The 15385-nt window shown below is 39.5% G+C and overlaps 1 protein-coding gene across 1 annotated transcript; it reads right to left on the bottom strand.

The window, feature by feature from the left end:
* Nucleotides 1-8275: 8275 nt before the first annotated feature.
* DSEL (dermatan sulfate epimerase-like) lies at nucleotides 8276-15379 on the bottom strand. Its single transcript, XM_006761931.2, has 2 exons — nucleotides 15241-15379; nucleotides 8276-14229 (listed from the first exon to the last, which is right to left on the bottom strand). The coding sequence occupies exon 2, from the start codon at nucleotides 13320-13322 to the stop codon at nucleotides 9684-9686; it is 3639 nt and encodes a 1212-aa protein (XP_006761994.1). The 5' UTR covers nucleotides 13323-14229; nucleotides 15241-15379; the 3' UTR covers nucleotides 8276-9683.
* Between the last annotated feature and the right edge of the window lie 6 nt (nucleotides 15380-15385).

Here is a 15385-nt window from a genome sequence, read left to right as displayed (position 1 = left end):
GGGGGGGTGGGGGGAGGATGGCCTAAAATGAACCGGCTCTTTGTGTATGGGTCACCAATGTGACTGCACAGAAATAGTATAAGCATGGGATTCTAGCCCCTGTAGACAAGTGTCATTTGTTGAGTTGGGCAGGACTAGTCATCTATAGTGACACTTTATACCAGTGAGAAGCACATTTTGGCCACATCAGCTTATCGCTCTTTCTTCAGTTTATGTTTGGAAGTTGTCCTAAAAGCTTTTGATTTAGTCCCAGGGAATTTTAGACTTCTTATTTTCTTTCCTGGATTTCTTTGTCCCCCCAATTTATTAGTAGAGGTAGGACAGACTTTAGGGAGAAATAATGTGGCGTTTAAGGTATGAGATAAAAGGAAAGTAATAGCATTTGTACTTTGAATTGGTTTTCAAAGTGGAGTAGGTGTCCTTTGGCTTCTTTTTCAGTTTCTAGATAATTGTCATTCCCACTCACAAAACGTAACCAGCACTGACACTGGCCACTGGACTGTGCCATTGCTTCATCATCCGCCTGTGTGCAGGCCTTCTCCACTTCACTTATTCTTAAGGGTTTCATCTCCTCGTTCACTGTTTTCCTCCACTTCTGCCATTATCATTTGTAACCTCAATATCCATCCAATGTCCTAGTTTCCTTGCAACAATTCCAGAATTAATATATAGTTTAAATAATTATTTTCAATGCTCTTTTAACCTCACAATTATACTAGATATATCTTTTGATTACATCACACATGGGTGATCCTTCCAATAACCAGATGTCTTTATTGACTCACTTCCTGTATCAGGTGCTAGCCAGTGACCCTCAATCTATGCTCCATTCATGTGTGTGTGTGTGGGGCGGGGGGGTCCTGAGACACTTTCACAGGGTTTGTGAAATTATGTTCATTGTATTGCAAAAAAATTTATTTTAACTCTCACCCCCCCACCCCGTAGCCGCCCCCCAATTCTCAGATTTTCCAGAAGCTAAGCACCTTATGTGATCCAGAAGCAGATATGAAAGTCCAGGTGTAGTCTAACAGCCAAACATTTAAGATCATTTGTAAAAATGTAAAATGGTGACACTCTTTCACAACTGTTTTGCTTTTGAAAAATACAGTAATTTTTTACAGATAATAATGCTATGGCATATCAGTAGAGTATATTAAATATTGGCTTCATGCATATAAAGCAAAAAGGTTTGTGAGCACTCAATAATTTTAAGAGTACAAAGTGTTCCCAAAAGAGTTTTAGAGTTGCTGCCCTAGATTTATTAGCAATAATTTCAATGCCTCAATGATCTCAAATCCATGGGTCATATTCTTTAAGCACTGCTTCCTTCCCATATCCCAGGGAGGATGTCCACTCCAACAGTCTTTGGTGCCACTAGAATCTAAATCCTTTACAGCAGTGTCTCCTGGGTTTCTCATGAGCCTCTTTTCTCTCTGTACTGAGTACCTGCAAACCACTCTCCTCACACTCTTTTCTTCTGTCATCTCACAATCAAACAACAACCATCTGGTCAATCCAGCTTCCCATTTCTTTCACACCCATATGGACACAGCTGAACAAAGCAGCAATGAACCAGGGGTGGGAAGATGGGAAATAAGAGGGGCAGCAGAATGCCTTTTGAGCAAATATAGGTCAATAAATGTGGAAAATTTAAAAAGAACAACAAATTCTTTAAAAACATAACTTGCCAAAAATAGGCTTCAAATTAAATAGGCGAGCTAAATAAAAAAAACTTATCACCATCAAATTGTACACATAGTCAAAATGTTCACACATAGAAAAACACAACAGTCAGCTGGTTTAAAAATGAGTTGTAACAAACATTCTAGTATTAGATCACTCCAATCTTACACAAACACTTCTACAGAATAGAAAAATAGAACATCTTCAACTTATTTTATGTGAAAGAAATGTTGACTTCAAAATTAGATCAGTACAGTGTGAGAAAATGACAAAGGTTGATGTAAACATCTTCAATTGATTATTAACAAACTCAATCCAGCTACATATAATGAATCACTCTCAGGCTGATTTTATCATAGCCAACCAAGTTTGATTTAATCTCAAAATAAAATATATTTTTTCATATAATACAGATATTTTCACACTAACAGATATAGGCAAATAAACATACAACTATCACAATAAATGCATCAGAAGCACTGAATAAATCCTATTATACATTGATGATAAGAAGTCATTTACCAAAGCAGGACTAGAAAGGAGTACCACATCCAGATAAGGTGAGTCTATGAAATACACACCGCATCCATTGCTCAGTGGTGATATCTGGAAGCACTGCATTCACATAGGAACAGTACAAGAACACTATCACCAAATCCTTTCAGTATTTTACAGGAGGTCCTAACAAATGCAGTAAGAACACTAAAACGTTATGAGTAAGAGGAAGGAAATACCATAATTCTCATAAATTACAATTGCAAAACCATTTATTTCAAAAGAATTTACAAGTCAATTATTAAATTAGTAAGAAGAATAAGGTCCCTGATATAATACAATACACAAAAATCAATTCTTTTTCTATATATAATTGAACATATAATTAACAAATGTCATCTACTGTAATAACAATATAAAGTGCTCAGAGACATCTATCAAAGGATTAATAAGTATTATATAGGAGAGACATACCATGCTCATGAACAGAGATTAATTAATGTAAAGAGGTCAATTCTCTCAAAGTTGATTTAATGCATTTACAATGAACATGTACCTTGTTTGTAAGCTTTGAGAAACTGCAAACTATGCACATGAAAGAATAAAGGCTTAAGAAAATCTAAGACAAAATGAGGAAAAAGAAAATAAAAAGCCTTTCCTTGCCATATTTCAAGGCTAACAAAATGACTATAGTAATTAAGACAGGGTGGTATTGTCAGTGGCTTTATCAAATTTGCTAGTGGAATAAAAAAAAATTGCTAGTGGAATAAAGTAGAGAGCTCAGAAATAGACTCATACAAAATAGACAACCTGGTATGTTGTAGTGATAGCATTGAAAGGTAGTGGGAAAGAAAGGAGTTTCAATCTTTTCAGCCTAGGATAACAGGTTTATTCATAAGGAAAAAAAAATCAGAATCAACACAACAATTAACATAAAGCAGATTAAATCCTGAAATATTAAAAGACAAAAATCTATGGCAGATAAGCTCTAAAATGACCCCCATTGTTACACCTGGTATTCGTGATCTTATGTAATCCTTTGGGTGTGAGGACCTGTGACTTGCTTCTAACCAACGCTGATTGGGTGTCACTTCCAATTGAGCTACATTGTTAGTAGTTAGTAGTTTCTCTACTGATTCGCTCCCATCCTGGCTTTCATGAAGTAAACTGTCATACGGAGAAGCCCATGTGGTCATGACTAAGGGTGGTCTTCAGCCAAAAGCTCGAAAAGAACTAAGGCTTTTAGTCCAAGAACCGATGAGGAACTGGATCTTGCCAATAACCACGGAGCTGGGAAGCAGATGCTTCTCCAGGTGAGTGTCAGATGAGATTCCAGTGCCAGCCAGCAGCCTGATGGCAGCCTTGTGAAAGACTGAACACATGGATTCCTACCCACAGGAACTCTGATATAATCAGTGTGTTGTTTTAAGCCATTAAGTTTGTGGTAATTTTGTTATACAGCAATAGACATCCAATAAAAGTATTAAAAGGTTTAGAGGAAAATAGAGGAGGGTGTTTTTTAGTGCCAAGACTCTGGGAAAGATTCTTTAATAAGACAAAAAACTATAAATAATAAAAGAAAACACTGACATATTTGCTTACATTCAAATCAAAGACACCTGTGTAGCAAAATAGATTACACAAATCATAGTACAAAGATCATGAAAATAGAAGCAAAGAAGTTATTCATAGCACATATAACAAAAAGTCTATTATTAATATATGACAAACTTCAATGCATTAATAAGAAAAAATGAACTTGAAAAATGGATAAAAGACATGAACATGGACTTCATTTTACAAACCACAGATGGAAAACAATAAGGACGACTAAACATGTGCATGTGCTCATGCTCAGGTGCATATAGGCTATATGTCATTAATAGTCAGAAAATGCAAATGAAAACAAAAATGTGATACCCAGACAGGAAAGTATTAAAAACTCTGAAAGTGTCAAGTACAAGAGAACATTGGGAACAACAATTGGTACAGACAATCTGAGAAATAATACCTTGGCATTGTCTAGAATAGCCAAGGGTGAGCTTTCAGCCCTGGATACATATACTAGGGAGGAGGCTGGGGTGGGAGTGGGTGGGAAGGTTCTGGGTACAAACAAAAGACAGAACATTCTTATATATATAGAACATACTTGAGAATTTTTTATACAATGTTGGAATTTGCAAAAATAATCTCCAAATCCATCAACGGGATAAAAGAAAGATAAAGTATGGAATATTCAGAAAGTAGCATATACATATAATGGAACACTACCATGTTGAAAATAAGTGGCCACCTACAAAATCAAGATGCATTAGACAAAATTTGGGGCAAAGCAAGTTGCACAACAATATATGCAATACATTACTATTTACAAAAAGTTGCAAAACATGAAAAAAATCTACAATATGTTGATAAGGAGAGACGTGTGTGGTGGAGCTATAAAGACAATCCAGGGAATGGTAAACAGAACATGCAGGATAAACATTCACCTCTGGGATAGTTGGTGGAAACAGAATGTGATCATGGAAAGTCAGAATTAACTGTGCATTTTCTCAGAGTAGATGACATGTATACTTGTGTTCATTTTAATATCTTTCAGATCTTTGATGCCTGGAACCAGATTATAGAATGTGTGAGTATATGAATTCTGATGCTAAGTCCCACCTCTGGCCACAGAAACTGATCAATATCACAGAGGAACCTATTATATCCATGATGCCTACAGTTTGATACACAGGTGCAGCAGAGCTGGCATACTCCAAGATCAACAGAATAGTGTTTTCTAATTCACATACAGTGAACATAGCAGGGTATGGACAGCAATATCCAAAAAAAACCCAATCATAGCAAAGGAATCCCTGTCTATCAAGAGTATGAGCCCCACTCTCACAGGTCTGTGGCACTTGGTCCCAATGCAGAGGTGTACTTTTCATTGGGAGGCTGAGTTTCTGGCTGGAGGCTCTGGGATTTGCTCCTAGGTCCTCACCCACAGCCATGGAAGACAGAAAGCATCCAACGTATAAAGCACCAAGCAGAGGATAAGGTATTTTTAGTCCAACCCAAATTATATGTGTGAATGACATGTGAATTACCAGGAAAACATTATTGTATATAGATGAATTTTTGAGATAATCCTTTGGTATGTATGGCATTAAAGTGAATAAGATGAAATACATTGTTATTCTCCCTGCCATTACCAGCAATAACCAGCATGAACTCCGCAGACCATGTGCTCTTAAGGACACTGGTATTCAGTGACGGACCAGATTTCTTTGTAGTAAATGTGTTGGGGAAGTTGAGTGAGAGGCAATAGGAAGAGAGCAAGCGTCAGTGCTTCTGTCCTATTTGCATGTCTCTTTGGAAATCAATGGCAGGTGTCATTGCCAACTATAGACTCAAAACCTAAATAAGAATAGGTGATGATCTCTATCCAAATTTACCAAAAACTCCCTCTTTATACTACTCTTTCCTCATAACTGCAGTTTCAGAAACAAATAAACCGTGTCAACTACAGGACAGATAAGACTTTCTGATACCTTTCATCCAGTGGTCATCTCTACCTGCCTGCCTCTCTTCTCCTTGATAAACTCTGAAGTCTCTAGAGATTGCCAATTCCCTACAGAGTAGGGTCATAGTCAACCAATTTTTGTGTTCTTCCCTCATGCTAATCAATACCTGGACTAAAAAAAAGTATGGTAAACAATGAATTAATTGTAAATTCACTCAACATTATTTCACAAAGCATATTCGCCATAGAGATAATATGGATTTCAAATTTATCTGTAAATAAGTACCATAGAGAGTTCTTGTGAGGATTGTAATGAGATACATGAAAACTTATGGTTCAATTTGTAGCACATATTGAGATTAATTCATGATAGATGCTACATCCCTTTAAAAAAAAGTCTTCCCTGTGCCAACCTCATGCATCACTGACTTAGAATGTCTCAAGCAACCTGCAAGAACCTCTTTTTAGAGAGATCATACTGGAAGATCTTACCAGTGGCAGGAGGGACAGATGGAGAGCACAAATACATAGTATAGGGATGTTCTTGCCATTTAGTAAGTTGGGAAGATGAATGCAGAAGACAGTGCAAGTCAGAGACAGAACTTGGAATTAAATTAGAAGAGTAGAAGCAAGGCTTGCCCACCACTGAATGCTGCAAGTTTAGTGGCTGAAAGTGTAGGACTATATGTCAATATTCAACTGCATTTCCCATTGTCTGCCTTGTCAGCTCCATACAGAATCCTAACAGTTACCCAAGACCTAAAGAAGAGGGCTATTACAAATTATCCCAACCATGGCCAACTTGCTTATAGCTTTTTATTTAGGAAGAGAGGAGTCTTGTTATACATGTAGTTCCAATGAACTAGTTTATGATCAAACATAGCAATTTTTTAAATCATTGTTAGTATTTACTCATAGAAAATTGAATGTGATATTCTTTATATATCAGGACTGTCTGGGATCTATGATGATGCACCCCAAACTCTACTGATAAATGACATAAATTACAAGTGGCCAAAAGAGGGTAGCATGTCCACAGAAGAAACAAAATACACATGTGTGTGGAGTAGTTTTTGTTTGAATATATTCACTGCGGTGATGTGACCAGTCCTCTTCCATGCCTAGGAATTTGACATAACCATCCCATTCTTGCCAGGCATTTACTACTTCTTCCTGTCTAAATAAAAATGTCAATCAAATGTCCAATATATGGGGTCTAGGCCTAATATGTATGCATCCTTGTGTCATCTGCTTAAAACTTGTGCCTCTCCAGGTTTATATAAATTAAACTGCATTCATAGATTTATCTTTTTTTTCTCCTGAACAGATTCTTCCATTTCCTATCCTTCCTGGAATTTTTATTACAGTAAATTCAACTCTGGGTAGAGCACATTCCATCCAGAATGAGTAATTAACATTATTCCACTTTGGAAAAACAGATTATCACTATATTTACTTATGTTACTTGTGCCAGCAAAACACATTCTTTCCAAGTTTCAAGACTTAAATGTTCTTATTTTAATAAAGGCTTTTATCTCAACTGGACTGAAGTTTGGGGAAGTTAATGAAGGGATCGAATTTACAGAGGACATTTTGTTTCTTTTGGAAGCATCACAATAGTGATCATTGCTGCTTTATTTTTAACATAAGAGTAAGTGTAGAATCTGGTCAAATTTTTTCCTAGGTAACATCCTAAGAGTGTAGGACCTGGGTGTTTGGGGAGGGTCAGTCAACTTAGGTATTGAGATGACAAGGCAGGGGTCCCCAAGCATGAACATATCATGTATGTTCAATGCCTCTCCACATAAAATATTCCTCACAGGAGCATCTGCAAATAGTAAACTTTCAGCAAACTTTCCCTTGGGGCAGGAGGGGGTGAATACAGGGACAGGAAAATTCACCTTGACATTGCTGGGGAAGGAGGAGGTGCAAGTTAGGATACACTGTGAAGCTCATTTTATTAACCATGTCACTTTCACTAGCTATCAATAACATGTTCCCATATTCATTCACAGAACTACTCTTTTTCATTTTCCCCTTCTTTCCTCCACATACTGCCCATGGGCACATTTCTATAAAATTTTAAAAGAAAGACAGTGGTATAGCTTCCATTTTCTTATTTGTTACCTACACATGTCTAATTCTTACCTTGATCAGACCTGATATTACTGCCAACCCAAAGCCTTTTTATTGGATCTCATTTGAGATCCCACATCCTGGGAATTGAAAGCAAACACTGAGACTGACCAATTATGAAAATATTGTTAACATCTGTGTAGCAATTTACATGCTTGTTGATAACCCTCAAATAGGAAGGTTATTGTCTTCCTTGGCAATAACAGTGTAGATTCAGTGTAGATTCTTCTGCCCTCTCAACCTATGTTAATATGACTTTCATTCATTTTGACATTGTAGAGAAAAGGTCATGGGAGTACGGGAAGAAAATTGAGTATATAAGCAGAGTAGGAGTGGCCTGCATTCATTCACACTATATGGGGGGAAATGACAGCCAAGTGAGGTTTCGCTGGAATGGAACATATCCACAGCTTTATCACTCTGCAGGCACATTTTGTCACAATAACAAAGTACTGAGAAAGAACCACTTTTATCTAGGTCAGAATAACAGACGCCCAAGTGTTAGAGAGCTTGGGGGAAACGACAGTTTGCAACATCAGGAAGAAGACTGCAATCTGTACAGAGATTTCATCAAGTCTCCACACTGACTAATAGTTTTCATCCAGTACATTGTAATTACTCCACTGGCTTCTACTGGCACAGCATTTGGATTTCAGCGACTACCAAAAGAAAATGAACCGCATTCGATGACGACGGTATTTCTAATAAGATGCAGATGGTAAAGGAAACAGATGCCTCTGACATCATCTCCCATTTGCCCACACTGGCAGTCTGTAAACTCATTCAAAGGATGCGAGACAAGTCAGGCAGTTTTCCAACTCTGCTTCTAGTCTAAAAAAAAAATGCAGCCCGTGGTGGCTCAGCTTCCTTTGAGTCATACAGTGATAATTCCACAAAAAGAAGTTTCATTCTAAGTCTGTGTTAGGCTTTAATGCAAAATTAATCATCGGGGGCTGGGGGGTGGGGATCCTGGAAAATACAGAGAGTTTAGCCATCAGTAACTGCGACTGATTCTGCATGACAGTGACAAAAGGGACAGGATGGGAGTGGTGTGATGCTAGCAGCTGTGGCTTCAAGGAGGCAATACAAAGAAAGGAGTTTTACACAGGCAAGCAGGTCCAAAATACTCCACCAGCCCTTGGCACCCGGATTATGCAAAGACTGATTCCATTACTTCAAAGGAGAAAACGTTAAGGAGGCTGTTTAGGTCAGTTTCTGATCTGCAAAAAACCATATTCCTTCTGTATGTCCATCTGTATTTTATAGAAGGAACCCTATAGTTCAGACAGAAGTTTCCACCATTTCCCCAGTGATATCACTAAACATTATACACAGTAAAGGATTTATTTTCTAGTGCAGGATAAACATGTTAGAAGACCTTTTATAAAAAGCTAAGGAACCTCTGTAGTCCATCTTAAAAGCAAGAGATGCTTGGGTAAAACAGCCACTGAAGGCCTTGAGCAGTCTTTGAGGTTCCAGGACACATCAGCACAGTTGCAGATGAAGAGAGTTAAGACAAAAACTTTAAAAATCTTCCTGTATTTCCTGACACAATAGAACTTCATCTGTACCTCTGTAGTGGAAGCACTTTAGCAGAAAACAATTCAGAAACAAAGGCAAGAAAGTAGTGACATAAAAATTAAATTGTGCTCCACCAAATATGGTGTCTATTTTTAAAACAATCTCTCTGTGCAAGTAATTAACTGAACACACACGTTCTCTTTCTCTCTCTCTCTCTCTCTCTCTCTCTCACACACACACACACACACACACACACAGAGTTACAAGAATAAACTCTTCTAATCATGTCCACAAATTGGGTTGGAAAGTATTAGTGCAAATTTCTGCTGACCTGCAGCACTCAGTCCATAAACTTTGGGTATCCTAGACGGTCCATCAGTGTCCAGCAGATGTTTTCAATCTGTTTAATTTTATCTCTAGGCAAGTTTTGTTTCCAAACATTATTATTACTTGGTGATATTTCCCCTTCGTAGGGAAGATTGAAAAGGTTCGTGGAAGTGGCAAACAATATTTGGTTTAAACTAGCAGGAGACAAAGGGATGCCAAGGAAGGCAAAAATCCTTTCAGTGGTTTTCTGGGGGAAATGCACAATATCTTCAAACTTGATCAGCTGGTAGCTGGTAGGTAGCAAATCTGCATTTATTCTCAGGGCTGCTGCTGTGTGTGCCAACCACAAATGAGACAACAAGGAGACTGCGTTGGACTTGGGTTTTGATAATTCTTTCCTTAATGATTCATACTCCAGAGCATAGCCCGAATTTAAGCTACATCTGCCTTTACCTCCCTCTACTTTAAACAGTTTAGCTAAGCGCTCTGGTATATTCTTCAGAGAGTAAAGACTTGGTTTGCTACTGTACAGCATTGAATAAATCCATGCCCGAGGGTCCCTTACTACATACAATGCCCTCAGTGAAGATCCCAAAACTTCCTGAAAAAAATGAAGCTTTAAGGTCCAGCTCCCACTGCTTAGACTGAGCACAGGCCGTGCGCTCGGGAAGTAAACCAGGTGTCTCCTCAAAGCCCTAATGTATTCAGCATCTCTATCAAAGGCGCCTTTCATTCTACTTCTTTGTTCCGACAAAGACTCTCTCCTCTTCGATTTTCTTTTCTTGTCCTTATTCACTATAAAATATTGGGCCAGTTTACCCCTACTGGATTCATGCAGATGGATGTTTTGCAAGTGCAGTTTTGTATCTTGGACTAAAGACTGCAACCAGCCTCGGAGTAGACGGAAATGCACACTGTGGATATCTGATGCCTTCCATTCGCAGGCGTCTACAAAGGAGTCAATTTCAAATTCCGTCTCAGGGATATCAATGTAGGCTGTGGGAACCCTGATGTAGAGAAAATCACTACTGTTGAAAAATAGTTGTTTGAGAATTTCCGCTCCTGAACCAGGAAGTGAGGTAATGACAACATCGGGACGATCAACGTGGTGCCCTTGGGAAGACACAGACTTTGTGCTGGCCTCCATCTCCGTCCTTGCCCATTTTGCACAGATGGGCTGAGTGCAAGTGCTCCACACATCCAGGAGCTCGATAAACCACAAGACAACAACAAGTATTAGGATCCATCGCATTAGCTTTCTAAAAGAAAGGTAAAACCGCCACTGAAAAGTTAAAATCAACAAGCTAATGCACAAAATCAACCCAATTGCTATATTAAATTTAAATCCAAAGGGGAAAATAACTTGATCCTGTCTTACGGGCCTTACTATTGCTTGAGAGCCCAAACCAAATCGGGTGATTTGGCCCTGATCAGCCACATTGGCAAAGCCACCAAATCCCAGGTAACTGAATCTTGTGTTCAGGTTGTAGTAGTCAGTTACAATGGAGACAACATGCTCAGTATTGTTGACGTTGAGAGAAATCTGAAGTCCAGAATTGGAATTATCAGTAAATCTGCAGCTGGAAACATTGACATATGGCCCATGAAAGACATATGCAATTCTTGTGATTGTGGATTCCATCTGAAACGTAACGTTAACAAACTGGGTCCACCGTTTCTTAAATTCAGCAGCTTGCTCTGCTTCCTGTATACTAGCAACAGGGCTATTGCCATGGTGATCAAACCAAAACATTTTGTAGTGTGCATCCCACACGTCCATCATGGCGCCATTATACTTGTTCATAAACCTATATGGGATGTACTTAAAATCAATATCCAGATTATGAAAGAAGGCACTGACAGATTTTATTGGGGAATCATCTTGCTTCTCAATGTGATCGACAACTAGCAAAGTTTGAGAATTTAGGAGAAGCAAAGCACGATACACGCTTTTTAGCTTCATTGCAGAAGAGTAAGCAGACACTGCCTCCCCACTCACAAATATCATTTCCCCGTGTTGAGAGGCAGTAATGATTTCCCCTGCTGCGTCACCAACCTCCTCACTGGTCCACTTGAGCCACTGTGCACATTCTCCCAGTTGACCTTCCCAGGGCTTATTACACTGGCTCGTGGGTGATGGCGCAAACACCAATACGTTGTTAAGGTGGCTCAACTTAGGTCCATAGAGAGCTTCGGAAACAAATACTTGCCCATTGGGAGCAAAAGTAAATGAGTTCTGATCTGGATGCTCATGTCCTGGGTTAAAGCTTCTCCACCCATCAATCCAGGAGTACGGCTGAAAGTGAACTATGTCATACACAGCTCGACCTCCTAGTTTCCCCGATTTAAAAGACACAAAGGTATTGGTCTGGGTATTTGGCAATCCAGCCCCATAAGTAACAACACCCCAGTTAGGGAATGTGTGCATCTTTGCAGTACCATAGTCAGCAGGAGGCTGTGGGGTGAGCTGGGGATCATACCAGATGTATTCAGTGTGAAGAGTACTCCACCTCTGGGCAGTGGAGGGGACCATTGGTCCATCTTTAGGTCGGTGCCTTCTAATTTGCTGAGCTAACCAATTTCCAGCTCCATTCTTTAAGATGAACTTATCCAAGAAAACCAACTGGCTCTCTGGACCATAAAACCAATTATAATTGGAATCTGCTATACCCACAGTTCTTTGGAAGCCCGGTAAAAGGGTGGCATAATAGAACCAAAAGTGCATTTTTAACCAGTTATTATCCAAGTTGTTGATGTTAAAATGGCGCTGGGCCAGAAAAACATACTGTGTGACCGATTTAGCTGTGTAGCTCCCATACGCCACACCTTCATCCAAAGAACCATCAACAACATGATTCAACAGAAACATGGTCTTTTCCATCACATCTACTACAACTTGTTTCCATAAATTTACTTTAGATTCTCTTTCTACCCCAGTCACCAAGGCCCCGGTGAGCAGTGCTATCATGTTAGTAGCTTGGTGGTTATGAAGAAGTTGTTTGCCCCATGAGCGCACCTTGGAATATTCATACATTTCCTCGGTAATCACCCATATTTTCTCCAGGTATTTTTGTCTTCGATGATCATCTAGTAAGGTATATAAAAAGTCAAAGGCAGTGGCAAAGCCTGTTAAGGAATGGCCAATGGGGACCTCATCCCCTGGTGCATTCTCAACTAGCCAGTCTTTGTAGCCAACCATCCTGTCCATATATTCCAGGACAAATTCAAAGGCAACCTTGTCTTCTGGGCATAACAAACAGTACAGTGCTAAAGGAGGCAGATTGTTACCATAAATTTCATTCCACTTGGCAGCAAAATCAGCATGCTTGGGTGGAGGTAGGTAGTATGTTGGGTTGGACAGCATGACTGTCACTGCACTTCTGATAGCTCTAAAAAGATGCAAATGGCTTGTGCGAGACTTTTGTCTCATTGTTGGGATTTCTCCTGCATCGAAATATAAACTTGGATGAAGCATACTTTTTTTCAGCTTTTGGTTGGATCCGAAATCTTGCACTTTCTGTGTTTTAAACTGATCTATATCATCTGCAAAAACTGCCCAGTCAGAGTAATTGCTTACAGATTCCTCAAAAGTTGAGAAAGCAAACATCACTAATGCTAAAAATAAGAAATGTCCTGTAAACATTAACGCCATGATCCATCAGGGAGTTCCTTTCCTTAGGCAATCATGTCAAACAGAGTGCTCAATGTGGTTCCCATCTGCTCAGTATAAAACACCCATTTAAGGCCTTGATAAAACAAAGACTATAAATCGCTTATGCTGTGAAATCCAGCTGATAGTTGGCTCCTTCAAAGCAAATACGATTGCCAAAAAGAGAAAACTTACACTGTATATCTGCGTCTCTAACACAGTTTTGCTTCCAATAAAATTTCAAGGAATGTTAAATCCTCTAGTTTTTCCATATCACAGAGCAAACAGTGATATACAGACTCAAACATACTATGACTTTAGGATTTACTTCCTTTGCATAAATTTAACGTGAAGTGTCAAAACATACACTGTTTAAAAAGAAAAAGAAAAAGAAAAAGGAAGAAAAAAAGCACTCCAAACTCCAAATGAAGTCATTCCTAGCATAGGAAACCATCGTCGGAAATAAAATCACCAAACGTGAGTGATGCCCTTGAGTGTGTGTCTACCCAAAGAAAGTGACGAAGTCTGAAATCCTTGGGGTGGACTCGGTTGTTTTTGTTCTCAACTTTTTACACTTCTGGTTTTGAGAATTTTTTTTTCTTCGTTTTGGGAGAAAAACATCCTCAATAAATGTCCAAAGTCCTACCTGGTTTTAAAAATCTCAAAATTCCTGCCCTCATTTCAAATCTGTCTTTTTCAGGTCTTCTTACTTATCAGCCGATTATGACCCAGAGGAAGCATTTTCATGTCTTCTTTTATCAGCTTCATCTGCACAGCTAGAAAAATCTAATCTCTTCAGCCACCTAGGTACATCTCTTCCAATCATGAAGTAACCACCAGCGGGGAAAGAAAACTCCCCTTTCACCAACAATGACGGCTCTTTTCTGTTCCTTTTTCATGACATTCCTTTCTGGGAGGAAAAAAAACACAAAGAAATTCTCTGAGGCTACAGGTATGCTGGGAGTGGATATAAACTGATATCTCAATTCGTGTACTGGATAGAAATTTCAGAATCACAATAAATCTGTTATTAAATACAATCTAAGTTTATTCAATTGATTCTTTTTTTATTACTATTATACTTTTAAATGCACACATTAGGATAACAAAGAATAGTGGCAGATGACAAGCAGCTACAAGATATAACCTTGCCCGATGGTATTTATTTTAACTGTGGCTGGCTTTAGCCATTTAAAATGTTTTAAGGGGGTGAGGGGTAATGAGGGGTAGAGGGGTTCTAGTGTATGGTGACTAAGGGAAGATTTGACTTTGGGTGGTGGGCACACAGCCAATATACACATGATGTATCATAGAATTGTGCACTTGAAACTTATATAGTTTTATTAAGCAATGTCACCCCAATAGATTTAATTTAAAATGTAAAAGAAATACAATGTTTTTATTCAAATGCAGTTTACCCAGTGAGTCCTGCTATGATTCTTGTTGTTTCAGGCACAAACGACTCAGCGATGAAAAGCAAAAGTTGCAAGGACCTTTTAAGATTCCGTCTGAGTGTTTAGCTTTCATGGGATCAGAAGGTGTCCCTGTAAGGGAGCAGTCACTTCCCTCAAAGGAGAAATCATGACAATGTGTGGGAGCAAAGAAGGGCAGTTCCGCTCCCACCTCTCACCTGTAGCCTCGCTTTCCATCCTCATAAGGAACCAGCAGAGGGAGCTCAGACCCAGACTTAAGGAGTCCCTGCGAGTCTTCGGATGGGAAGAACCTACCCAAGTTTCAGTCCTGGACAAGTCTCCTCTCCGTGGGAAACGTTAACCCGAGGAGTTTTCCTGCTCGGCCCCGCCTGTTGCATTTTTTAAATACGCTTCCTACGAACATGCCGCCCCCATCCTGCGCTTCCCGCTCCGCGAACTCCGGCGGTGGTTTGGGGACAAAAGACCCCCGAATGGTCAAGTCCACTTACCTTCGCAGATCCGGACAGGGTCCTCCGGCGGCGCTGGGCCCCGATGCGGCGGAGGCGGGGAGTTGGAGAGAACTGCGGTGCGCAGGAGGCCTGGCCGTGCGGCTCCGCGCAGGGTCCCCGGAGCCCCGGACCCCGCGCTCCCCGA

The sequence above is a fragment of the Myotis davidii genome, unplaced genomic scaffold (genome assembly GCF_000327345.1).
Source record: "Myotis davidii unplaced genomic scaffold, ASM32734v1 scaffold96, whole genome shotgun sequence".
Taxonomy (NCBI): domain Eukaryota; kingdom Metazoa; phylum Chordata; class Mammalia; order Chiroptera; family Vespertilionidae; genus Myotis; species Myotis davidii.
The sequence above is the reverse complement of the archived record's forward strand: the minus strand, read 5'-3'. Positions and strand labels throughout refer to the sequence as shown.